The 27,816-nt window shown below is 42.3% G+C and overlaps 1 protein-coding gene across 3 annotated transcripts in view; it reads left to right on the forward strand.

Annotated features, from left to right (window-relative positions):
* Window positions 1-27,816, forward strand: part of PCOLCE2 (procollagen C-endopeptidase enhancer 2) — a 202,759-nt gene that overhangs the window by 60,726 nt on the left and 114,217 nt on the right. For all 3 annotated transcript variants that reach the window (XM_079767106.1, XM_079767105.1, XM_079767107.1), the window contains exons 4-5: window positions 20,239-20,363; window positions 21,357-21,493. In XM_079767106.1, the coding sequence (XP_079623232.1) occupies window positions 20,239-20,363; window positions 21,357-21,493 (262 nt within the window). The remainder of the gene's footprint in view (window positions 1-20,238; window positions 20,364-21,356; window positions 21,494-27,816) is intronic.

The raw sequence follows: 27,816 nt of genomic DNA on the forward strand, positions 1-27,816 counted from the left end.
TTGTCTTTGCAGCTTAGATGTGTCTTTTGAAGGCAGCATATGGTTAGCTTTTGTTTTCTACTGCTCTGTGCCTCTCTATTGGTGAATTGGGTCTATTTACATTTATGGTAATTATTGATGTATGAGGATTTCTTTTAGCCACTTGATCCTTTATTTTCTGATAGCTCTTTGCCTCCATTAGTTCTTTTCCTTTGTATTTCTACCTGTTGTTTTTGTTTGGTGGTATTCCATACATCTTTCCTCTTTTTTTAAGCTACGTGTCTTGGTTTGGGGATTTTTTTTGTGTGTGCTTACTGTTAGGTTTATAAAAAATAAAGTTGCATATATATAGTATTTTTTTTTCTTTTGAGTGCATCTGATCTTCAGCCTCCTTTACCAATTTAGACCTTTACCCCCTTCCCTTTTATGTTTTTGTTCTCACAAATTATCTTTCTTTATGTTGTAATTGTTTTGTCCATCTTGTAGTGTTGTGACCTTATGCTCTTTGTTTCAGGTAGAATAACCTTCTTGAGTATTTCTTGCAATAGAAATCTTCTGGTGATAAAATCCCTCAGCTTCTGTATGTTTGGGAACATCTTTATTTCTCCTTTATATTTAAAGGATAATTTTGTTGGATATATTATTCATGGCTGGTAATTTTTCTCTTTCAGATGTTTGAATATTGGGTTCTATTCTCTTCTGGCTCATAGAGTTTCTGCTGAGAAGTCCGATGAAATTCTGATGGGTTTTCCATTGTAGGTCACTTCCTTCTTTTCCCTGGCTGCTTTGAGAACTTTTTCTTTGTCATTAATTTTTGACAGTTTTAATACTATGTTCCTTGGAAAGGGCCTCTTTAGGTTGAGGTGTTCTGTTTGCTTCTTGGATTTAAGGATCTAGTTCTTTCTGTAGGTTTGGGAGGTTCTCATTCACTATTTGCTTGAATAGGCTCTCTGTTCCCTTCTCCCTCTCTTCTTCTTCTTCTGCAATGCCTATTATTCTTATACTAGAGGCCTGGTTACATGAAAATTCAGGCACTGAAGGTGGAGTCCCTCAGCCCAGTCTGCCCCCTCTTACAGTCTGGGAGCGGACGGCAACCTGGTGATCAGGGGAAGGCGACACCCCCATCACACCTCTGCTGCTGCCACTACTGGCAGTGCAAGCCTTGGCTGGCCCTGGTTACCTCAGCCTCAGGCGGCCCTGGTTACCTCAGGTGGCCCTGGGCAGCTTGGGGGTTGAGGGGACTGGGGGACTCCAGAGGCAGGTACGCCTGCTGCCCCGGTGGGACTGAGGGGACTGGGCGCTGCCATCTTGTGGCTGTGGGTGCCGCCGTCTTTGAGGGTGTGGCAGTCAATTAGCATATTCCCTCCTTATTGGCTGTGTGCGCTTCCATCTTTGTGAGGGTGTGATGGTAAATTAGCATATTCCCTCTTTATTAGATAGGACTATTGCTTTTCCTGATGGAGTCAAATAGTTCTCAGAGAGCTCTTTGGTTTGTTTTTGTTTTTAATACTCAAGTCTCTCTCTTCTTCCCTCTGTATCATTTCTAGATTTTTACCTAGAAAATTCTTTCCTCTCTATGGTCACTAATTCTTTCCGGTGTATGGTTGACTTTGTTTCCTATGCTCAATAGTTCATTTCTAATCTCCTTAGTTGCATACTTCATTTCCAGGATTTCTGGTTAGTTCTTTTTAAACTTTCAGTCTCTTTGATAAAATACTTGTTTTGTTCATTTATTTGTTTTCTGAGTGCATTGAATTGACTTTCTGTATTTTCTCGCATCTTGTTGACTATTTTCAGAATTGCAATTTTAATTCTTTGTCAATTATGTCATATATTTCCTTGTGTTCACTTTGTTTTCTGGATATTTACCATGGTTATTCATAGTATTTTCTGGTCTGCTCTGTCTAGGCATTTATATATTACTAGAGGCCCAGTGCACAAATTCGTGCATTGGTGGGGTCCTCAGCCTGGCTGGTGATCAGGGCCAATTAGGGCGATCTTGCCCAATCCCAATCAGGGTCGATGGGGGCTGGCCAGCGAGGGGGAGGTACTGCGGGAGGTTGGCTGGCCATGGGAGGTTGGCTGTGGGAGCACCAGGGGACAGCTCCTTCCTTGAGTGTCTGCCCCCTGGTGGTCAGTGCGCATCATAGTGACTGGTCAACCGGTTATTCGGTTGTTTGGCCCCTTAGGCTTTTATATCTATGTCTATGTCTATGTCTATGTCTATGTCTATGTCTATGTCTATGTCTATGTCTATATCTATATCTATGTCTATATCTATCTATCTATCTATCTATCTATCTATCTATCTATCTATCTGTAGATATAGCCGAATATCTATATCTATGTCTATGTCTATGTCTATGTCTATGTCTATGTCTATGTCTAATCTATCTATCTATCTATCTATCTATCTATCTATCATCTATCTATATATCTATCTATCTATCTATCTATCTATCTATCTATCTATCATCTATCTAATGTAGATAGAACACAATGGAATACTATGCTGCCATAAAAAAGAAGGAATTCTCATCATTTGCAGCAACCTGGATGGAATTGGAGAACATTATGTTAAGTGAATAAGCCAGTCAATGAAAGAAAAATACCACATGATATCACTCATTTATGGATAATAAAAAACATTATAAACTTGAACAAAAAGATACAGAGACAGTAAAGCATGAAACAGACTGTCAAATTACAAGGGGAAGGTTAGGGAGAGGTGGGGGAGATAAGAGATCAATCAAAGGACTTGTATGCATGCATATAAGCATAACCAATGGATGCAAAACTCTGGGGGGTGAGGGCATATATGGGAGTGGGGTGCAGGGGGGGGCAATGGTAAGATATGTACACATATAATACCTTAATAAAAAAATTGGGAAAAAAATAAATATCTATATGTAGATAGATAGAAAGATATAGATATAGACATAGACATAGACATAGACATAGACATAGACATAGATATAGATATATATTCGGCCTTTTCTAGCAGTTTTCTCTGAAGATACCTTTCTAGTGTGTTCCAGTATGTGGTGCTGAATCAAAGATTTTTACCTCTGTGATCTCCCACATCTGACCTCTGTAGCTGATAGCAGTGCTGCTTACTGCTTCAGGGTGGGGTTTGTTTTGCCCTTACCATAATGGTGACCCTGGACTTCTATGGGATTTCCTGCCATGCGCTCAAACTGGGGATCAGTCACAGAGGGAAGCAGCAATTCTGCTGCAATATTTCTCAGTTTACAGATAATGTGTTTCTCAACCCAACCCTACACCAAGGGCAACAGGAAGCGAATTTTGGGAGTCCAAGTGATAACAGGGTTCTGTGACTCTCTTTCTTTGTCTGAAACACCAACCACCTGACAGTGGACAGCTGGAGCAGAACCCCTGTGCTGTGTCTTTGCCCCAGCCTCTCAGCTGACTCAGCCGCTGTTCACACTGCTTGCCCTGCTGGCCCTGCTACTCTGCCCCCAAGACTGCTCCTCCTGGATAAAGCAAATGCTTGCTACCCTGGCTTTCTTCCCTCTCTGGGCCAGGATGGCTGCAAACTCCTGGCTGCAGTGCTGAGTCCATGGCTGTCTGAGCTGTCCTCCCTTCTTGCTTCCCTATTTTTTCCCATGTGCTCACCTTTAGATGCTTAAATGCACAGGTCTCTCAGAGGTGCCTCTATATTGATCAGGGAATTCTTTATTTAGTTATAGTTTATTCACTTATTACGATTTCAGGGGGAGAGGCCAACTGGATCTCTCCTGCTGCCATTCTTCTTCCAAGATCATAATGTTCTCTTGCTTTGGGCTATAGTGCAATATTACTGGGTTGGGATGTCAGGGCTAACAAGAGCAGCCAGACTGTTTGGGAGGAAATCCTGGTTGGGAGTGACAGAGGAACTGAGGCAGAAAGTATACACATAAAATCCACCCTAATGTTTGGCTGACAGCTAAATTCTATATATATGGGGCAGAGCTCAGTTGGCCTGGCACAAAAGCATCAGCTGTAAGATGAAAGAACTGACAGACACTCTAGCTGCTGCCCACTGCCAGAGAGGCATAGTTTGAGCTCTGGTCTAGCGAAGCTAAGTGCCAGCTAGAGCAAAAATCACTTTTCATAGGAACACAAAAGAATCTAGAGTCTCTATAATGAGTATCATTCATAATGTTCACTATCCATTCATGTTATGAAACCAGGAAAGTGTGTCTGTATTCAAGAAAAATAAAGTCAATAAAAACTGATTCCAAGACAAGTCAGAGGTTTCAATTAGCAGATAACACTTTAAAGCAGCTATAATAAATATGTTTAAAAACTTAAAGGGAGGCTCACCAGTGTGGCTTAGTTGTTGAGTGTTGACCCATGAACCAAGAGGTCACTGGTCAGTGCACATGCCTGTGTTGTGGGCTCAATTCCCAGTGGGGTGTGTGCAGGAGGCAGCTGATCAATGTTTTTCTCTCAGCAATGTTTCTATCTCTCTATCGCTCTCCTTTCCTCTCTCTAAAAAAAAAAAAATCAATAAAAACATATTTTTAAAAAAGACACATGGATGTTGTCAAAAATTTTAAAAAACGTAAAGGGAAATATATATATATATATATATATATATATATATATATATATATATATATACTAGAAGCCCGGTGCACGAAATTTGTGCATGGCGGGGGGTTGTCCCTCAGCCCAGCCTGTACCCTCTCCAATCTGGGACTCCTGGAGGGATGTCCGACTGCCCGTTTAGGCCCGATCCTGTTGGGATCGGGCCTAAACGGGCAGTCGGACATCCCTCTCACAATCCAGGACTGCTGGCTCCCAACTGCTTGCCTGCCTGCCTTCCTGATTGCGCCTAACCGCTTCTGCCTGCCAGCCTGATCACCCCCTAACCACTCCGCTGCCAGCCTGGTTGATGCTTAACTGCTCCCCTGCCAGCCTGTTTGCCCCCAGCTTCTCTCCTCTGCCAGCCTGGTCACCCCTAACTGCCCTCCCCTGCAGGGTTGATCACCTCCAACTGCCCTCCCTTGCAGGCCGGGTGCCTCCTAACTGCCCTCTCCTGCTGGCCATCTTGTGTCCACATGAGGGCAGGATCTTTTACCACATGGGGGCAGCTATATTGTGTGTTGCAGTGATGATCAATCTGTATATTACTCCTTTATTAGATAGGATAGAGGCCTGGTGCACGGGTGGGGGCCAGCTGGTTTGCCCTGAAGGGTGTCCCGGATCAGGGTGGGGTTCCCTTGGGGCGTGGGGCGGCCTGAGCGAGGGGCCTGTGGTGGTTTGCAGGCCGGCCACGCCCCCTGGTGACCCAAGCGGAGGCCCTGGTATCTGGAATTTATTTTCCTTCTACAATTGAAACTTTGTAGCCTGGAGCGGAGCCAAGCCTGCTGTTCCCTCTGGGGCGGCAGCCATTTCTGTGGCAGTTAATTCACCTTCTACAATTGAAACTTTGTAGCCTTAAGCGGGTGGGCCCGGCCAGGGTGTGCAGAAAGCTTTGCTTCCCCTGTTGCCACCAGCAACCCTGGCCTGCTCTCTCAAGCTCCATTCTGCCGCCATTTGTTTGAATTTGTTTACCTTCTATAACTGAAACTTTGTAGCTTGAGTGGAGGCTTAGGCCTGCAACGGCTATTGGAAAGCTTGGCTTGCTCTGTTACCTGGGAAACCTTGCTCTCTGTGGCTGTAGCCATCTTGGATTGGGGTTAATTTGCATACTCGCCCTGATTGGCTGGTGGACGTGGCTTGGCTGGTGGGCGTGGCTTATGTAGCGGAGTGATGGTTAATTTGCATATTACCATTTTATTAGAGAGGATATATATATATTAAACAGATTGAGAATCTCAGAGGAGAAACAGCAACTATAAAAAAGAATAAAATGGTAATTATACATCTGAAAGATACAGAATTTTAAATTTTAAATTTTATCTTATGGCCTTACAAATAGATTGGAGATGATGGAAGCAAGAATCTGTGAATTTGAATAGAAATTATGTAATCTGAAGAACCAGGAGGGAAAATCTTAATGAGAATAAGTCCCTAAGACCAGTGAAACAATATCATGTGATCTTACACATGTGTAATTTGTGTCCTAGAGAATAAGAGAATCATAATAGTGCAGAAAAAAAAAATATCTGAAGAAATAATGGCTTGAAGCTACCAAAATGTAGTGAAGTGCATCAATTTATAGACCAAGATCAACAAACCCTAAACAGGATAAATAAAAATAAAGCCACACCTAGGCACAACAAAGTTAAATTACAGAAATCAAAAGGTAAGGAGTGAATCTTAAAATCAATAAGATAAAAGCCAGATGGTCTGAATGATGTGCTTTCTTTTAATGAGAAACAATGGAGGCCAGAAGGCAGAGGAACAGCATTTTTAAAGTGTTGGAATAAAACTGTCGATCAGGATTTTATAGCTAGTCTTAAAAAATGAAAGCATAATTAAGACATTTTCAAATAAACACTTGCATCACAGAAATATTAAAGGGAGTTCCACATTGAAGGGAAATGACTCCACAGGATAACATGAAGTTACTGGGAGGATTAAAGGCCACTGGAAATCTATACTAATAAAACGGTAATATGCTAATTAGACTGGGAGACCTTCCGGGAGACCTTCCGGACATCCTTCCGGACAAAGCCATGGTGGCGGGGTCGAGGCAGAGGCGCTTAGGGGCGATCAGGCCAGGAGGGGAGGGCAGTTGGGGGTGTTAGGCTGGCGGGGGGCTGGGGGGCAGTTGGGGCAAGCAGGCCAGCAAGGGGGCCAGTTGGGGGCAAGCAGGCTAGTGAGGGGGGCAGTTGGGGGCAAGCAGGCCGGCAGTAGGGGCAGTTGGGGGCGATCAGGTCACAGTGGGGGGATGTAAGGGGTGAGCAGGCTGGCGGGGGGGCAGTTGGGGGTGATCAGGCCAGCAGGCAGAGTGGCTAGGGGTGATCAGGCAGGCAGGCAGGTGAGTGGTTAGTAGCCAGTGGTCCCAGATTGTGAGTAAGATGTCCCCCAAGGGGTCCCAGATTGGAGAGGTTGCAGGCCGGGCTGAGGGACACCCCCCTCCCCCGCCACCATGCACAGATTTCGTGCACCGGGCCACTAGTGGTAAATATAAAAGACTACATATTTTTTTCTTCTCTTAATTTCTTTATATGTGTCTGTTAAAAAATACTTTAACCTTTTGCACTCGGATGTCGAGTGTGACTCGACACGGTTAGCATCGGTAGCAGCTCTTTTTATACTCTTTGAATGTATCAATAATTTGGAATATAAAAAAATCCAAATAAATAAGTTTGTATGAAAAGAAACTCCAGTTTTTTATTCTACTGCCGCGCTTTGTAAAATCTGGGGTATTTAAAAAATTAAATCCCGAGTAGAATAAAGGAATCGAGAAAAAAGCAAGCGAGTGCAAAGGGTTAATACTGTATTATGGAATGTATAAAGTATGACATGTATAATGATGTTATATATATGACAACAATAGGACAAAGGATGGAGAGGTAAATGGAACTATGCTGTTCCCATATACACACATACATGAGAAATACAATATTAACTCTAGGCAGATTATGATAAATTAAAGATGCATATTGTAATCCCTAGAGCAGGGGTCCTCACTTTTTAAACAGGGGGCCAGTTCACTGTCCCTCAGACCGTTGGAGGGCCGGACAATAGTTTAAAAAAAACTATGAACAAATTCCTATGCACACTGCACATATCTTATTTTGAAGTAAAAAAACAAAACGGCAAAAACACCCACATGTGGCCCGCGGGCTGTAGTTTGAGGACGCCTGCCCTAGAGTAACCATTAAATATGTAAAAATTAAATGAATTTTTAAAAAGTGAAAAAAAGTAAGAATTAGGCTAAAAGGGAAAATATTAAAATACGATACTAAAATCATTCAACTAACCCAAAGAAAGCAGGAAAGGGAGAGCAGATGGAACAAAAGAAAAGTGGGATGGATAAAACAAAATAATAAATGGCACACTAAATCCAAGTATTAATTTCAAAGGATTAAGTATTCCAATAATAAGACAGTAATTATTAAAATGGGTGAAATAGGAAATCCCAACACTATAAGAAAGTGCTTCAAATACAAAGTCAACATAGGTTGAATGTAAACGGATGAAAAAATATGTACCATGCAAACATTAAAATTAAAACCAATACTTCTAAAAAGGCATTGTTACAAAGATGAATAGGTAACTTACAGAATGGGAGAAAATATTCATGAAAATATCTAATAAAGGAATTATATTCAGAATATGTAAAATCCTCATAAAACTCAACAACAAAAAAAGATAAAGATCCCAATAAATATAAAAATGGGCCAAAACCTGAACAGACTTCACAAAGAAAGATATATGACTAATAAGTACATGAAAAACTACTCAGTATCATTAACCAACAGGGAAATGCAAATTAAAACTACATGGAGATATTGGTACACACTCACCAGATTGGCTAAAACATAAAATGGTGGCAAGGATGTAATGCAACCAAAGTGCTCATACCTTGAGAGGTATAAAAGCTACAATCACTTGGGAAGAATTTTCAGTAGTTTCATGTGAAGTTAAACATCTACATCTACTCTTTTTTAAAAATTACTTTATTGATTAAGGTATCACATATTTGTCCTCATTCCCCCCCCCCCATTCCCATCCCAAACCCCTCTACACCATGCTCCATGCCCCTGTTGTCCGTGATCACTGGTTAGACTCATATGCAAGCACACAAGTCCTTTGGTTGATCTATCTCCCTTACCCCACCCTCCCCTACCTTCCCTCTGAGGTCTGACAGTCTGATCGATGCTGTTCTTGTTCTTCAGTCTATGTTGTTCATCTTTTCCCTTAGATGAGTGAGCTCATGTGATACTAGGACTACACTTATAGGAACTGAAAATGAGACAAGCAATAATGGTTATGCTGAGAGGCAAATGAATCAGTCCATAGTGAGTTTCTTTGTGGGCCAACAGTTCTTTTGAGTCCCAATTTCTATGTCCAACAGTTCTTTATGTGTACATGTCAGCAATGATATTTCTGTTCTGGATGGTGGACACAAATGGTGGTGATGCAGGTCCGACCCTCTCTGATTTGGTCCTGGGCAATCTGCAGTGACGCATATCTGCTGACTGCTAGTATGGCAAGACATCGTCAGCATCTTCCATCTCTGGACTGTTTCTCTTCTGTCTTCATAGCTGGAGCATTCCTGTCAATTCCTCTCTGTTGTAGGAATCCACATGGTCTTAGAAATGTTTTCTGAAAATATACAAACATATTCTCAACCAAAAGTTAATGAATCTTTTCTATAAATTTGACTTGCGATCCTTTTTCATTTTTTGCCCAAATGATTTTCCTTTGGCTTGTTTTGACACCATGTATGTTTTACCTGGGAGTCTTGCTGTTAGCATTACAAATGAAAGTTAATTTTCTAAAGTAAAAATTTTCTAGATGTAATTTATTTACAGGACATTTTTCCTTACATGATATTCTTCTACTATCCCCCCTTTTTTGGTTTAAATATTTGGAGGCTTTTGGAAATTTTATGCTGTAATCTTGATAGCTTTTAAATTTTACTTTTTTTGCACTAAAATGTGACTGCTTTAGGTTCATTATATGTTATGCAATTTTACCATGAGATGAACTACCAATAAAAATTTTAGTTAACACTTTAGGAACAGCTTTTTGTCCAGTACAGTTGATTTTTCTATAATACTCGCTTATTTTGATTGGCCAATTTAAATTAGTCTGAAAACTTGACTACTATAATACTCTAACAACCATCTTATTTTACACTGTAAATATTAGTGGAGAGGATTGTTTGCCTTCTTGAGTAGGCCCTGAGCATTCCTGGTGCTAGGCTGGATTTAGATATCAAAGACCCCATTTCCCCACATCATGGGTGCAAGACATCTCCATCAAGTCTTGTTGCAGTGAGAGGGCATCTGCTGTCGGCCAAATCTCTGTTACCTGGGTCCCGATTTGAGCTGGGAATGGGAAGCTAAGCAGCCATGGGGGCAGGAGACCTCCCTCAGCAGGGGTGAGGGTTCAGGCCCCTGCAAACTTGTGGGGGTGAAGGTCTGTGCCCCACCTCTGTTGACCCCCAAGTTCTCTCCTGATGGCCCCTTTGCGACTGTGCCTGTCTTAGGTTGTTCCTTCCCTGAGGCATCTTACCCATCTCTGGCTAACCAGCCATCCTCCGGGGCCAAGCAGGGTGATGTGAGGTTTAGTTCTATCTCCTTGGTCGCCTATGCCCCCATGGCCTCCATGCCCAGCACCTGTCTTGGGATCCCCTCGCCTGCTGGCAGGGTGCCAGCACTGATCACATACCTTGTGGAACCCAGGTTTCTTCTCCAAGGAGGCCCAGCTCACCCCACTGGGTGAGAGACAGATCCATGGTACCAGCCATCACAAGGCTTCAACCTTGGCATGAACAGAAGCTCAGGCAGCAGCTGTGGACAATTAGATTGTGAGAAGAGGGTCCCTCTTGGCCAAAGGGCAAGAGGGGCCAATTTAGAATGCTCAGGTGCCTTCCCAGGGGGCCCTCTACAAAGTGGAAGGGATTAAACCCTTTCATGTCCTTTTTAAATTTCTGCCAGACATTTAAAGAATTAGTTTGTAAGTTTGTTTGGGATAATTGTGTATTATGCTGTTGTAATTCTAAAATATCTAGAGATGTGTTACCTTTGTCTCCAAGCACCAAAAGATGATTTTTTATTGATCCCCAAGGCTGCGAGGTACTATTATAGGTAATGGGGGTAACACAAATCTGGGAAAAATTATAATGGCATTGTAGAATAATATCAGGTAAAGATATTCTTTGCTCTAGGCCATGACAATTCCATTTCAAACTGTCTGCCAGTTTCTTTTGGTATAGACAAGGTCTTAGCTACATTTTCTACACCTCTCCCAGGAACAAGTAGTGGTAGTCCCTTTCTTTGGTATCCACACAAGCCAAAAACCTCTCTTTAATTTTACATACAAAGGAGCAATGGTTTGATTTAGTGTCATACAAAAGGGAAGCTGGGTGGAGTCCCCTGTGTAATTGTACTTCCTTGCCCCACCCATGCTCCTCCTGGATCACCAAGGTATTTGGTATTATTGGTGACTACATTAGGAGGGGGATCAGCCCTCATAAGGGCTCTTACCCATGAAGAGTCAGGAACTTAAGTCCAAAATACTTCCCCATTTGCCCCAGGTAATCTTACCGTACAGCTGTTGACTGCTATCATGGCAAGAAAGATGTTCTCAGGCATCCTTGGGGTTCTGGTTACCTCACAATTTCTTTTTTATTTTTATTTTTTAAATTTTTTATTTTTATTATTATTTTTTTAATGTGTCCTTATTTCCCCATTACCCCCCATCCCCAATTTGTGCCCCACTCCCCTGTTGTCTGTGTCCATTGATTAGGCTTGTTGCATGTACACAAGTCCCTTGGTTGATCTTTCCCGCTTTCTCCCTCCAGCCCCCTCCTTCCCTGAGGTTTGAGGTTCTGATCAATGTTTCTCAGTCTCTGGATCTGTTCTTGTTCATCAGTCTATGCCATTCATTATATTCCATAAATGAGTGAGATCATGTGATATTTATCTTTCTCTGCCTGGCTTAGTTCACTTAGCATAATTCTCTCCATCTCCATCCATGTTGTTGCAAATGGTAGGAGCTCCTTCTTTTTTACCACAGCATAGTATTCCATTGTGTAGATGTACCACAGTTTTTTAATCTGCTCATCTGCTTATGGGCATTTGGGCTGTTTCCAAATCTTAGCTATGGTTAATTGTGCTGCTATGAATATAGGAGTGCATATATCCTTTCGGGTTCGTGTTTCTAGTTTCTTGGGATATATTCCTAGGAGTGGGATCACTGGGTCAAATGGGAGTTCTATTTTTAGTTTTTTGAGGAAACTCCATACTGTTCTCCACAGTGGCTGTACCAGTCTGCATTCCCACCAGCAGTGCAAAAGAGTTCCTTTTTCTCCGCATCCTCGCCAACACTTGTTGTTTGTTGGTTTTTTGATGATAGCCATTCTGACAGGTGTGAGATGGTACCGCATTGTTGTTTTGATTTGCATCTCTCTGATAATTAGTGACTTTGAGCAACTTTTCATATGTCTCTTGGCCTTCCTCTGTCTTCTTTCGAAAAGTGTCTATTTAGATCAGTTGCCCATTTTTTGATTGGGTTGTTTATCTTCTTTTTGTTAAGTTGTATGAGTTCTCTGTAAATGTTGGAGATTAAACCCTTATTGTTGATATCATTGGCAAATATGTTCTCCCATGCAGTGGGCTTTCTTGTTGTTTTATTGATGGTTTCCTTTGATGTGCAAAAGCTTTTTATTTTGATGTAGTCCCATTTGTTTATTTTCTCTTTAGCTTCCCATTGCCCCAGGAGCAGTATCAGTGAAGAAGTTCTTTTGGCATATGTCTGAGATTTTGCTGCTTGTGGATTCCTGTAGTATTTTTATGGTTTCCCGTCTTATGTTTAAGTCCTTTATCCATTTTGAGTTTATTTTTGTGTATGGTGAAAGTTGGTGATCTAGTTTCATTTTTTTGCATGTATCTGTCCAATTTTCCCAACACTATTTGTTGAAAAGACTGTCTTGACTGCATTGTATGTTCATGCCTCCTTTGTCAAATATTAATTGAGCATAGTGGTTTGAGTCAATTTCTGGGCTCTCTATTGTATCCCATTGATCTATATGTCTGTTCTTATGCCAGTACCAGGCTGTTTTGAGAACAGTGGCTTTGAAATACAGCTTGAAATCTGGTATTGAGATCCCACCTACTTTCTTCTTCTTTATCAGGATTGCTGCAGCTATTCGGGGTCTTTTTTTATTCCAGATGAATTTTTGAGAGCTTGTTTGGAGGTTCTAGCAGGGGAGCGCAGCTACTCGTATACCCTTGACCGAAGACTGGTCCTTTCCTCTGGGGGGAAGGTCGTCCTCTTCGACCGAGCGTGCAGCTTCGGGAGGGACGCACATGGATCGGTGAGGGAGGAGGGGGACACCCGCCTAGCCAGCCAGATCACCCGAATCAACCCTGGTGATCAATGGGGTGACAGATGTCGCAGCCAGATCGCCTTCACATCCCCAGATGAATTTTTGGAGAGTTCATTCTAGGTCTGTGAAATATGCCATTGGTATTTTAATGGGAAGTGCATTGAATTTATAGATTGCTTTGGGTAGTATGGACATTTTGATGATGTTGATTCTACCAATCCATGAACATGGTATGTTCTTCCATCTGTTTATGTCTTTCTCTATCTCTTTTTTCAGTGTTGCAAAGTTTTCCACGTATAGGTCTTTTACCTCCTTAGTTAAGTTTATTTCTAGGTATCTTAATTTTTTTGGTGCGATGGTAAATGTGATTGCTTTTTTAGTGTCTCTTTCTGTAAGTTCACTATTGGTGTATAGAAATGCCATAGATTTCTTGGCATTAATTTTGTATCCTACTACAGTGGCAAATTTATTTATTAAATCTAATAATTTTTTGATGGAGTCTTTAGGGTTTTCTATATATAGTATCAAGTCCTCTGTAATAAGGAGAGTTTTACTTCTTCTTTTCCAATTTGGATGCCTTTTATTTCTTATTCTTGTCTGATCACAATGGCTAGTACTTCCAGCACTATGTTGAACAGGAGTGGTGAGAGTGCGCATCCCTGTCTTGTTCCTGTTCTTAGGGGAAATGGTTTTAGTTTTTGCCCATTGAGTATGATGTTAGCTGTAGGTTTATCATATATAGCTTTTATTATGTTGACGTATGATCCTTCTATTCCCATCTTCTGAGAGTTTTCATCAAGAAAGGGTGTTGGATTTGTCAAATGCTTTTTCTGCATCAATTGATAAGACTATATGATTTTTATCTCTCAATTTGTTTATTTGATGTATCACGTTTATTGATTTGTGGATATTGTACCAGGCTTGCATTCCTGGTATAAATCCTACTTGGTCATGGTATATGATCTTTCTGATGTACTGCTGGATCTGATTTGCTAGAATTTTGTTGAGGATTTTGGCATCCATGTTCATGAGGGATATTGGCCGGTAATTCTCTTTCAATGTGTTGTCTTTATCTGGTTTTGGTATTAGGGTGATGCTGGCTTTATTGAAGGATTGGTAGTGTTCCTTTCTCTTGAATTTTTTTGAATAGTCTGAGGAGGATAGGTTTTAGTTCTTCCTTGAATGTTTGGTAAAATTTTCCTGTGAAGCCATCTGGGCCCGGGCTTTTGTTTGCTGGAAGCTTTTTGATGACTGCTTCAATTTCTTCCATAGTTATCAGCCTATTGATATTTTTAGAATCTTCCTGAGTAAGTTTTGGAAGGTTGTATTTTTCTAGCAATGTCTCCATTTCCTCCGTGTTGTCTAGTTTGTTAGAATAGAGTTGTTCATGGTATTTTTTAACACTCTCTTGTATTTTGTTGGGGTCTGTTGTTATTTCACCTCTTTCATTTCTGATTTTGTTTATTTTGGTCCTCTCTCTTTGTTTCTTGGTGACCCTGGCTAGAGGTTCATCAATCTTGTTTATCCTTTCGAAGAACCAGCTCTTGGTTTTGTTGATCTTATGTATTGTTTTTTTTTTTGGTCTCTGTCATTTATTTCTGCTCTGATCTTTATTATTTCCTTTCTTCTGCTCACTGTGGGCTTTTCTTGTTACTCTTCTTCTAATTCTTTGAGTTGTTGAGTTAGATGATCTATTACCATTTTTTCTTGTTTTTTGAGGTAGGCCTGTAGAGCTATAAACTTCCCTCTCAGGACTGCTTTTATTGTGTTCCATAGGATTTGCCATGTTGTGTTATTATAGCCATTAGTCTCCAGGATGTTTTTAATTTCTTCTTTGATCTCATTGATAACCCAATTATTGTTTAGTAGCATGCTATTCAGCCTCCAATTGTTTTGTTTTTTGGGAATGTTTTTATTGTAGTTTATTTTTAATATTATGCAATTGTGGTCTGAGAAAATGCTTGATAGGATTTCAATCGTTTTGAATTTGGGGAGACTTTGCTTCTGACCCAATATGTGGTCTATTTTCGAAAATGTCTCATGTGCACTTGAGAAGAACGTATATTCCGTAGCTTTGGGGTGAAATGCTCTGAAGATATCAATTAGGTCCATCTGATCTAGTGAGTCATTTAGAATTGCTGTTTCTTTGCTGATTTTTTGTCTAGAAGATTTATCCAGTGATGTCAGTGGTGTATTAAAGTCCCCTACTATGATTGTATTGTTGTCGATCTCTCCCTTGATATCTTCCAGGAGATTTTTTATGTATTTGGGTGCTCCTGCATTGGGTGCATATATGTTTACCAGAGTTATATCTTCTTGTTGAATTGCCCCCTTTAGTATTATGTAGTGGCCTTCCTTATCTCTTATTATGGTCTTTACTTTGAGTTCTATTTTATCAGCAATAAGTATTGCAACCCCAGCTTTTTTCTCATTTCCATTTGCCTGAAAAATATTTTTCCATTCCTTCACTCTCAGTCTGTGTGAATCCTTTGCTCTGAGGTGGGTCTCTTGTAGACAGGAAATATATATGGGTCATATTTTCTTATCCATTTAGCTACCCTATGTCTTTTGATTGGTGCATTTAATCCATTTACATTTAATGTTATTATTGAGAAGTACATGTTTGTTGTCATATTTTTCCTTAGTGTTTGTGTTTCTTCTTGCCTTTCTCTTTCTTCTTTTTACAGCAGTCCCTTTAGTATTTCTTGCATAGCTGGCTTGGTAGTGATAAATTCTCTTAGCCCTTTTTTGTCTGTGAAGCTCCTGATTCCACCTTCAATTTTGAATGATAGCCTTGCTGGGTATGGTATTCTTGGATTCTGACCCTTGCTTTGCATCACTTTGTGTATTTCATTCCATTCCCTTCTGGCCTCGTGTGTTTCTGTTGAGAAATCGGTTGATATTCTAATAGGAGATCACTTGTAGGTAACTTTCTGTCTCTCTCTGGCAGCCTTTAAGATTCTTACTTTGTCGTTGGTGTTCGCCAATTTAATTACGATGTGTCTTGGTGTCGGTGTTTTGGGGTTCAACTTGTTTGGGACTCTATGTACTTCTTGGATTTGCATGTTTTTTTTTTTCTTGCCAATATCAGGGAAGTTTTCTGTCATTATTTCTTCAAACAGGTTTTCTATTCCTTGCTTCTCTTCCTCTCCTTCTGGTATCCCAATTAAATGAATATGTTTCGTTTTGTGTTGTCCCAAAGCTCCCTTAGGCTCTCCTCTTGCTTTTTAAGTCTTCTTTCCAGTTGCTGCTCTGTTTGTGAGTTTTTTTCCTACTTTGTCTTCTAATTCGCTGATGTGGTCCTCACCTTCTTCTGTTCTACTTTTTAAGCCTTTCACTGTGTTATTTATTGCAGCTATGTCGTTCTTCATCTCCTCTTGGTTCCTTTTCTTGCTGGCGACATTCTCATTCAGCTCCTTATAGTTCTCATTGAGTTGTGTGTATTTGTCCTCCATCCGTTTAATCATCCTTATAACCATTACTCTGAATTCTTTCTCTGAGAAGCTGCTGGCCTCAATATCATTTAACTCCCTTTCTAGTGATTCCTCTTTTTCTTTCCTTTGGGGATTACCTTTTTGTCTCCCCATGTTTTCCTGTAATGTTTTAGTTTTAGTTCCTCTTGCTTTGCTACCCAGGTTCTTTTGGGGATGGTGCTACTGGTGTAATCTCTCTGTTCTCCTGGGTTTGGTAATTTAGTGTAGCTCCCTACTTGAGCTATTTGGGTTCTCTTGATGTAGGCCTGCAAGCTTGAGAGGCACAAGTGTGGTGTCTAGAAGTCAGCAACTATGGAGGGGAGTGTCCCAGTTTTTGCTGTCTTGCACCCTTAGTTGAAATCGTGCGTGTCCAGTGGGGACTCACAGTGGCACCCAGGACCATCTGTTGAGAGAGCGCACAGTAGCTCCCACTAGCACCTTGTGTGTAGATGTGGTCAGGGTGCCTGCCTGTTGGAAATTCGCTTCTGTGGAGGTGTGTTTGCAGGCACAGAGCTCTGATGCGCTCTGAGGGGCCCTGGCACTGAGGTTGAGCATCTAGGGTGAATGTGGGCCATTATTCAGGAAGAGGGGTTTCAGAATTTCTGCTGTGGGGCAGCACAACCTTGTCTGTACAGAATCCCACCCAGCAGGGGCTCAAAGCAGCTCCTCAGAGGACCCTGTGGATATATGGGCTCAGGGTGCCTTCCCTTGTCTGTGGCCGTGAGTTTGCCAGCTTTGGAAGTGTGCACGAACTGGTGGTGCGTTTGCCTGTGCAGAGCTCTGAGGCACTCTGAGGGGCCCTGGCACTGAAGTTAAACAGCTAGGGTGTATGTGGGAAGTTATTCAGGAGAAAGGAGTTCAGAGTTTCTGCTGTGGGGCAGCGTGTCTTTGTCTGTACAGAATCACACCCAGCAGGGGCTCAAAGCAGCTCCCCAGAGGACCCTGTGGATATATGGGCTCAGCGTGCCTTCCCTTGCTGTGGCCGTGAGTTTGCCAGCTTTGGAAATGTGCGTGAACTGGTAGTGCGTTTGCCTGCACAGAGCTCTGAAGCACTCTGAGGGGCCCTGGCACTGAAGTTGCACAGCTGGGGTGTCCGTGGACAGTTATTTAGGAAGAAGCAATTCAGAAATTCTACTGCAGGGCACTCACCCTTGACTGTGCAGCATCACACCCTCGGGGGCTCTCAGTGGTTCCCAAGCGGGTAGTGGAGTGCCTGGGTGCCTACGGGCTGGGAACGTGGCGAATCCTGAGTTCCGGTGCTGGGGAGGGGGAGGTTGTACTTACTGCTTTCAGCGGCACACCTTTGGAGGTGAAGGTCTCAGGGTCCATGCATCTGCAGCTGGGGTGGCAGGTCTTCTACCAGAGTGGCTGTAGTGTCCTGGTTTGCTTCCAAGACCAGACTGGGTGGTGGCGAGGCTAGGATTCTAGTCTCAAGCAGTTATGTTCTTCAAGATGGCGGGGTCTCCGTGCCGCTGGTGTCCTCCCCGGAGTGTTTGCAGTGGCCGCGGGTTTTTGCCATCTAAGACTGCCTGGATTGGAAGCCCCCTGGAAGAACTGCAGGGTCTAACTGTCCCTATTTCACTCACACACACACACACACACGTCCACACACACCTCTATCACTCCTTCACTCGATCACACACTCTCCCTCCCTACCTTCCTGCCGGTTGCCATCTTCTTGTCTACCCATCTACATCTACTCTTGGTCCAGGAATTGTACTCCTGGGCATTTGTGTAAGTAATGCAAATAAATAAATTACACAAAGAGATTTGTACAAAAATGTTCCTGGCAGCTTTATTCACCCAATAATGCAAACTGAAAACATCCAAGTGAATGGGCAAACAGATTGTGGTGTTTCCCTACACTGGCATACTGCTCAGCAGTATAAAGGAACAGACTGCCAAAACACATGGCAACATAAATGAATCTCTGGTGCTAAGCAGGAGAAGCCAGACACAAAAGAATACACACTATATGATTTCATTTATATGAATGTCCAGAGTAAAACTACTGGAAGGTGAAAGTTCAGAAACGTCATGTAGAGAGTCAGTAGGTTGCTTGGGCTGGGATACTGAAATTTTGTGTGAAAGGGATTCTATATAGTAATAGGAGTGTGGCTTACATGGATATATTCATTTTTGAAAATTTTACAGCTAAGATTTGTGCACCTCAAAGCATATGAATTTACCTCCTCCAAACCTGTAAATCAATAATAATAATAAAGCAGGTGGTGGATAATGCTAGTTGGTTGTTGCAACTGAGTGATGGCTACATAGAAGTTTATTATATAAGATGTCCCTCCAAAAATGTAGACACACTTTAATAGCTGATAGCTCAATTTTGAAAATGAAATGTATTTTAATAAACACTGCCTTTATCATTATTCAAAGTGTGTGTATACATTTTTTAGGACACCCTGTGTTATTCTATTTACTTTATATATGCTTAAAATATCCCATGAATAACAAGTTTTAGAAATTATTCTAACCTCAATTTTTAAAATACATTTACTAAAATTTAGAGATTTCTTTTAAGATTGATCATCTTCTGTGTTAAAAATATTTCATTAAACTTTATTAATTCTTTTCATTTCAACTCAGTTTTTTTGTTGCTTACATTCAAGTAAAATTAAATTTAGCCCTGGCCAGTGTGCTCAGTGGTTAGAACATCTGCCCATGCACCGAAGGGTCTCAGATTCAATTCCTGGTCAAGGGCACGTACCTGGGTTACAGGTTTAATCCCCAGTCTTGGTTGGGTTGCATGCAAGAGGTGACCAATCTGTGTTTCTCTCATATTCTCCCCCACCTGCCCTCCCTTCCATTCTCTCTAAAAATCAATGTAGCCTCGCCAGTGTTGCTCAGTGGCTGAGCATCAATCCATGAACCAAGAAGTCACTGGTTCTCATCTCGGTCAAGGCACATGCCCAGGTTGTGGGCTTGATCTCCTATAGGGGGCATGCAGGAGGTGGCCATCGATGATGTTTTTCTTTCATCAGTGTTTCTCTCTATTCATTGCCCTTCCTCTCTCGCTAAAAAATCAATAAAAACATATTTTAAAAAAATCAATGGAAAAAAATATCCTTGGATCAGGATTAACAAAAAATTTTTAAGTTAAATTTAAAATTTGTATTAAAATATATTTCTCAAATTATTACTGTCATCCTATCAACACATATGCATAGAGATGTCTGAAATAATGTTTGTAAAATATTAACTGGTTAGATAGAGGTGGTGGGATTTGGGGTAAGTTTCTACTTTCTTCTTTATGCTTTTCTGTATTGCTGAAATTGTAAAAACGTATTGTGTTTACAAAGGCAAATTATTCTTAAAATTATTAAAGATATATAACTAAGTTTTTCAGGTAATACGAGTTTTCTACAACTAATTCAAAGTTTGTCTACGAGCATAGACTTTAACCGTATTTATAAATACCCTGCCTTGAGGGTTCCTAAAATCAACATCATTTGCTGAGCCTGCTTGGAATGACTGCATGCCCAAATGTTTGTCTTTATTTGCCCCCAAAAATGAAAGAATGAAAAGAAGCTATGGCCCTGACAGTACTCCTTCACTCTCTTGTGCTGATGTGATGTCACATAACAGAGATTACATGGGTGTGTGTGTGTGTGTGTGTGTGTGTGTGTGTGTGTGTGTGTACAGGAGACTATGTGACCATTTTTAAGAGAAAATTTAAGAGCTTCTGAAATTGTCCTTATTTGCTATACTATCACCTAATATTCCAAATTCCTAATCTCCTCATGGTTGCATTGGGATAACCTCTATGAGGACATAAACTTGGATTTTTTTCATATTTAATAACTTCAGGGGATCAATATTGTGGAGGACGCCTTGAAAGACCTTCCGGCTCTTTTAAAACCCCCAACTGGCCAGACCGCGATTACCCTGCAGGAGTCACTTGCTTGTGGCACATTCTAGCCCCAAAGAATCAGGTGAGATTCCCTGAAAATATGAAGAAAGCATTCATGTGTGAATTTTCTAGACAGTGTGAGGGGCCCAACTCTCAAGAGCTACTGCTGCAGGGCAAGAAAGGCCCAGCTGGACATAGATCTTTCCTCATACAAAGACCCAGATTCAAATTGCTTTTGCACTATTTGACTTGCAAAAGCATGGATTCAATTTCCTATTCCATAATTATAATTTTCAAAACAGGTTTTGAAATACAAATGGTAAGTAAATCCTATGTGAAATTGTTTAACCCTGTGAAAGATTTTATAAGTAGAAGCCGCTAATTGTGGGAAGATAAAAATACCCACGTACATGTACAGGTTACCCTTTGCTCACATAGCAAATTAATCAGGTCCTCATAGTAGCCATCCCAGTCATCAAATAAAAAACAGTCTGCCTGCATCACTTTGACCAAGCCAGTGCAAACGGACCACACTTCTTCAAAGAGCAAGTGGTCTGCTGTGAAAGCTAGTCTGCTTTATAATTTCTTTGGTTGTTTTTAAAAATAGAATCCGTGCAAGTTCCCCACAGATAACTTTATTCATTGCTGTAAAACAATTAACAGAGAAGGTCTAGTGTCCACTGCTCATTAGTGGGTGGTTATATGAATTTGTATCCTTTCTGGGACCCACTTTCATATGTCAATTGCAGGACAGAACTTAGCATGGGAATAGATCAAGCCTACCCCGTGGACTTTTGAAAATAACTTATTCCCTAGTTTGGTAGGTTTAAGTTTAAGATCTTAACTAGGATTGCTCTGGGAGTGAGATGACCTTTTGGAATGACTAAAAATTAAATCAAAAGAATAGCACAAGAAATATGAATACCACAGAGGAAATATGAAAGAATAATTTAAACAGAATGTATTTTTACAAAGGAAAATCATGGTACCTACAAATCTGGAGGGAGGAAGAATTCCATTTGAGGATATTCGGCAATGCTATTTTGATCCTTCTAATTCTGTGTTTTCACTAAAGCTTATAGAATTAAAGTTTGAGAAGTTTGATGTTGAGCGTGATAACTACTGCCGTTATGATTATGTGGCTGTGTTTAATGGTGGAGAAGTCAACGACGCCAAAAGAATTGGAAAGTATTGTGGTGATAGTCCACCCATGTAAGTAGCACCTGTTTTATTTAAAAACTACTTTCTTTCTTCTTCTGTTTTAATCCTCATCCAAGGATATGCTTATTGATTTTTAGAGAGATAGAAAGGGTGAGAGAGAGAGAAACATCAATGTGAGAGAGAAATATTGATCAGTTGCCCCAACCCAGGATCAAACCTGAAACCTGGGTATGTAACCTGACTGGGGACTGAACCCAAAACCTTTTGGTGTATGGGATGCCCCAACAAACTGAGCCACCCAGCTGGGGCTCAAAACTTATTTCTTATTCAATTGATCAACTATGTTTTATTTTCTGAAAGATTTTATATTGTTTTATTCACAAGTTCCTGGGTTCCATGACAGTGAGTAGACAACCTTAACAAGTATAGAGAGGCCTCTACAGCCACATAGATAAACAGAAGCAGAGGTGGCAATGACCACAGGCAGATGCTGAGTCAGATGCATGGATATGTCACTGCCCTTTAAAGGTGAGGTTGTGCCTCAGAGTAAAAGGGAAAATTCTGATTAAAACAAAACTAAACTAAACTAAACTAAACTAAACTTGGGGCTACCTACTGGGGACCCAGACAAAGAAAACAGAAAGCTTACAACAGATCCAGATGATTTTACCTGATCAGGTCCTGTCCTGGATCTTGTAGCTCCTTTTCACATTGTTGTTGTTCAAATTTTGGTGAGTGAACCCGAAAGGTACTTATCAGAACATTTATGGAGCTAAGAGCTCTGCCACTTACTAGTTGCATGACCCTGGGCACATTACTTAACTGTAAGATATTTGGTGCAAGATATTTCACACCTTGGTATACAATACTAGGAAAGTGACAATTGAAACAACTATAGCTTGTCATCAAAGTCACCAAAGTAAACACCCTTTCCTACTTTGTTGCTTAAACAGAATTAGTTTATGTGCACCACCTGCTTTTACATGTGTCTATGGTTTCACAGACATGCTTGAGTTAAAGCAAGGTTAATTTTCAGTTTCAATTCATTTATATTTAAGTTCAATAATAATTTAAAAATTTTAATGCATTCAAGTTAGTTATAATTACACATTAGTATATCTGAATTTGGCTTTATAGATGAACTAGTGGCCCGGTGCACAAAATTCATGCACATTAAAAGGGGATTAATTAGAGGAAATATTTTAATATTGCTGTTTTCCTTTTCTCTAAAATAGAAGTGTCAGAGATTAAAGAAAATTAGTAAAATTTTGAAAATATATGAAAATCTTCCTCCTCTCAGAGTCTGGGGTGCACCATGGAACCCAGAGTCAAGTCCCTGCCCGCCCATGTGCACCTCAAAATCATGCGAGACCCAGACCCGGTAGCCCCCTCCCCCAATTGGGCTAGATCCAGACCTAGCTGGTCCCACCCTTGTTAAGCCCTGCCAGGCGGGGGGCACAGCCTCACATCCCCTAGCCTGGAGCCAGGGCGAGGGGCATGGCCTGAGGTTCCCTGTCAAGTCCCGCTGGGTGGGGGACCTGAGGTCCCCCGTCAAGCCCCTCCAGGCAGGGGGTGTGCCTTGAGGTCCCCCATCAAGCCCCACCGGGCGGGAGGTGCTGTTATGCCCAGAGTTCAGGGTCCCCAATAATCAACCACCAGGGAGCCTTTTCTCCGATGCAAAAGCAAAGAGTCTTTATTCAAACCCGGGTTTGGCTCCCAGCCTCCTCCTGACGCAGCAGTGGGGCAAGAGAGAGAACCCCGGGGGAGGGGTAGTTTATAAAGGGTTGGTCATTTGGGTGGGCTTAGGGAAGTGACGTGGGTTACAGAGATTGCTTAATTTGGACTGAGTCTACTTCTCTACACTCCTATTGGCAGGTTTATGCAACTGTTACATTCTCGCGGTTTTCTAAGAAAAAGGAGTCATATACATAGTTACACAGGATGGAGGGTACAGTACATTTTGTGCTGGCCTGCTCTGCCCTTTCATTCCCCCCTTGTCTTGGGACACCCGGCTCAATCATGAGACGGTTTGCATTTTTATTTTGACTTTTATTTCTAGCTAAGGTTTCTAGTACTACAGTCCGCAAAAGTACTGTCCACAGTGAAGTCCAGTTCCTCTCCTGCAGGTGTCGAGTTTCCTCCTGGCCTTCGTGGAGCCCAGGCTAGGGATCTCATGGGTGGTTGCCAGGATCCAGGCCGTTTCCTGGTGCAGGAGCTGGGAGTGGTGTAGCCAGGTCTGGACGCCGTCTACTTTAATAGCCGTGGGCGTGCTCAGGATAACAGTGTAGTGTCCCTTTCAGGTTGGGGTGAGTCCTTGGGCAGTAAATTTCTTTATCTACATTGAGTCCCTGGGCTGGAAGGGATGTACAGGGTCCGCAGTGGGCATTGGCAGAGCATCACGAACAAGCTTATGGGTGGCTCTCTGGGTATACTGCAGAGCCTGTAAGGGAATGGTTATGAATTCCAGCTTTCAGTTTCTTCCTGACCCTGGAAAGGAAGCGGCGGGGGGAGGTCTATCATATATGATCTCTAAAAGGGGGAAACCCCTACCGGTAGGGGGTACACTTGGCCCATAAAAGGGTGAAGGGCAGGAGGTTGGTCCAGTTTTCACCGGTTTCTAGGATAAATTTAGTTAAATTCTTTTTCTGAGTCTTGCTCATGCCTGTCCTAAGGCTTGAGCTATATTTTGAGATATCTTGGCTACAAAGGTGGGGCTGTTATCTGATCCTATGACTACTGGCAGCCTGAATCTAGGTATAATCTCCTAGCAACTATAGAGGTAGTTTCTGTCCTAGTGGGGTATGCTTCAACCCAACCCGAGAAGGTGTCTATGAGAACTAGCAGGTACTTGTACTCTGATGCCGGTGGCTTAATTTCTGTGAAATCTACCTCCTAATGCTCTCCTGGGGAATTTCCCTGGGGCCTGAATTTCCAGGGAGACCTTCTTACCTTGCTTAGTATTTATCTGTGCACAAACTGTATTTCTAGTGACTATGCTTTTAATTATTTTATCTAAGAGTACCTGCCTTGCAGAAGTTCAGAAGTCTTGGTGACGCCAAGTGGGTAGCCTGGTGTAACTGGGTAACTAACGTCCGACCTAGAGCCTCTGGGACCAACAGTCTGTCACCTGGTAGGGTCCACCAACCATCCGGTCCTTCAATGGCTTGCTTCTGTTCTGCCAATTCCTCCTCTTATTTGGTGTAAGAGGGGGTCTGCGTAGGTCCAGGTACGGCAGGGTTACTAAAACTTGTAAAGGCCCCACTGGTTTTTGGGCGGCTTCCTTGGCAGTTTGGTTTGCGGCTCCATTTTCTCTGGCTTCAATTGTCTTCCCTTTCTGATGTCCTTTGCAGTGCACCATTGCTACTGCCCTTGGGAGCCAGATGACTTCTAATAAGGCTAAAATTTCTTCTTTATTTTTAATGTCCTTTTTCACTGCAGTTGGTAACCCTCTTTTCCGGTGGATGGCACTGTGTCCCCATCGAAGGGCCTGGATTAAGACCAAAAGCTCGACTTTTTGTGCTATGGTTCCTCTATTCAGGGACTGCGCCCAAATGGTGCGGTCCAGGGTGACTACCGCTGCTCTGCATATTGGATGCCATCCTGAATATAACTGCTCCCAACCGTGAACAGTACCTTGTCTGGTGATGATAGCAGGACATCTGTCAGGTCTGGGCGAGCCGTTTGTACTGCGTCTGTTACCTCCGTGCAGTCATGAATGGGTTCCTCTGGGTCATCATCTGGAAGCAGGCTGGCAGGGTTGATGGCCAGTGTCTTATGGAACCGGACGCAGGGCTGGTCCAGGAGGAGAGCTTGGCACTGGGTGATCTTGGTGTTTGATATTTATCTCTCCAGAGCACCTCGAAGGAGGGCCTCCACACCATGGGGTGTTGTCAGGGCTAGTTCCTGGCCCAGAATCTGCTTATCTGCCTCCTTTACCAGCAATGCTGTGGTGGCCACTGCCCAGAGGCACGCTGGCCACCCTGCTGCCACGGGGTCTAGCCTCTTAGACAGATAGGCAACAGGTCTCTTCCAGGGACCTAGAGTCTGAGTGAGAACCCCTTTGGCAATGCCTCTTACCTCACTCACGTGGAGGTGGAAGGGCTTCGTGACGTCTGGTAAGGCTAGGGCAGGTGCTGAGATGAGAGCCTTCTTTAGCTCCTCAAAGGCCCATTGTTCTACTTCGGTCTAGTTCAGCAGCTGCATTCCCCCAGTACTTGAGTCTAGAGGTTTAGCAATCTCTATGAGCCCCGGTATCCACAGGTTGTAGTATCCAACTGCCTCTAAGAATTCCTGCTCCGTCCCCCTCAAAGGATATGGTGGTAGTCCAAATAGTTTCTGTAGGAGGTCACATCTACACAGGGGGTACGGGCATTCTGGCATGACCAGAAATGAATGCGTTACCGTGTCCTTCCGAGGTCTACAGTCCTTTTTGATGTCCAAGGAAAACAGGCAATTTGTCCGGTGGCTCCCTGGACTGATGTCTTCTTAGAGGTCACGGGTCCCATTGGCTCTGTCAAGACTGAATAGGCTGCCCCAGTGTCCACCAGGAAACTAACAGGTTTGCCTCCCACTTGTAAGGTTACTCTGGGCTCCTGGGGGCTCAATGGAAAGGAGCCCCAGTCCTGTCAGTTCTCTTCCTCTAAGTTAAAGACCCTTGGAGTCTGAGTCTCCCCTTTTGCTTTTCTAGGTAACCTGCCAGAACATTCTCTCTTGCAGTGCCCCCGCTTCCTACAGTAGGCATACTAATTCCTTCCTATTTGCTGCTGGCTTTTTCTTCCTTCTAACATTTCTCTGTTCTCCTTCTTACTATATATACAAACCTTTACAAATTTTACAATTTTAAATTAGCCTTTAAATCTTCTTCTATGTCCTTCAAAAATGCATAACTATGCCTCAAATCTTTTATTATTTTAAAATATTTAGAGAAAGGCAGAGGGAGGAGGGAGCAGGCCCATCACCCTGTTCCCAGGCCTCCAGCCGCTTGAAATCCAAAAATGCCACATTTTTCCTACAGATAAGGATCTCAGATTCTGATAAGCCTGAAAAGGGGAATGGGGGAATTACTAGCTGTGCCTTCTTTAAGCCCCCTAATAGAACATGCCTTTAAGTCCCCTAACAGAACACGGTGAAAAGTGTCCAAGGAGTCGTCAGGGGTTCTTGGGTCTCATTGGGGCGCAGGGGGTCACAAGGGAATTTCCCTTTTCATCGCTGCCTCCAGCAGCTACTCAAAACAACCCCTGGAGGGGATGGACGCTGGGTGGGCAGAGGCAGGGAGAGCGGCGAGGGTCTCAGGTGGCGAAGGAAGGCTCCCACCAAGGCGTTTTCATCTGGCAATCCACTCTCTGTTCCCACTGGGAAAAGCGCTTGCCTCCTGCCAATGAAGGTGGCATGGGGGGAACCAGTGACCCTTACATTTCAATCAGACTACCTGACCTTTCTGAAAAGCCCCTCTGTTTGAGTGTGTTTCTATTAAAATTACTGATTTTAAAACTATAACTTAAGAGTTGACACAAACACACAGGGACCAATTGGCCCACAAAATATTTTTCTTTTCTTCTAAAGATTTTGCAATGTACTGTAATCATTAATCACATCAAACTTAAATGGCCAATTGAGACAAACACTTCTGAGACAGTTTCTCCACCACTGATTAAGACTGGGTGGCAGCAAGTATCAGAAATAAGATTCATTTAGTTTTTGAGCTTGCTAGGCAGACTTGGTGACTTTGCCAGCTCCAGCTTCCTTTTTATAGTTAATTTTAGAATGTGGTCCCTGCTTTAAATCTCTTTGGACTACAATTGTTATAATTTTATATCTTTAAATTAATAAATATAGACAGAAATGTTGTTAGGCAGGCCGATTCCCCCTCTGACGGAGAGAAAACACCCCTGGGAAAAAAGATTCCCAGTGGCCACTCGGGGGGGTTGCTACCCGTCAGAGCACTCAGCCTTAAACAAATTAAATGTTTCTTATTTCTTTTCACAGACTTTTATATATGAACAAATAATTATAACCAAGCAGACAACAAAATATCAAACAAACATCTGTCCTTATATCATTTCAGTAAATAAGTATTCTTACATTCTTGGGATCTAAGCAGATAACAGGAATACTGCCTCTAAGTCCCCTGATGGGGGCCTCCTTTTCCTACCGTCGCTTTTTCTGGCTTCTGCCATAGGCCAGTTGGCGGGACCAGTGTGTTGAAGGAAAAGTCATCCTGCAGTCCGGCTTGGGGAGGGACAGGTTACACATAGAGCGTTATTTCAGGAGAGGCAAAACCTTGATAAAAGCTCAGTAATCCAATTACACAGTCAAAGGTTAAACAGGAAGGGAAGAACCACTCAATGTCCTCTGAGAGGATTTTAACAAACTGA

This window comes from Cnephaeus nilssonii (assembly GCF_951640355.1).
Source record: "Cnephaeus nilssonii genome assembly, chromosome: 3".
Lineage (NCBI taxonomy): Eukaryota > Metazoa > Chordata > Mammalia > Chiroptera > Vespertilionidae > Cnephaeus > Cnephaeus nilssonii.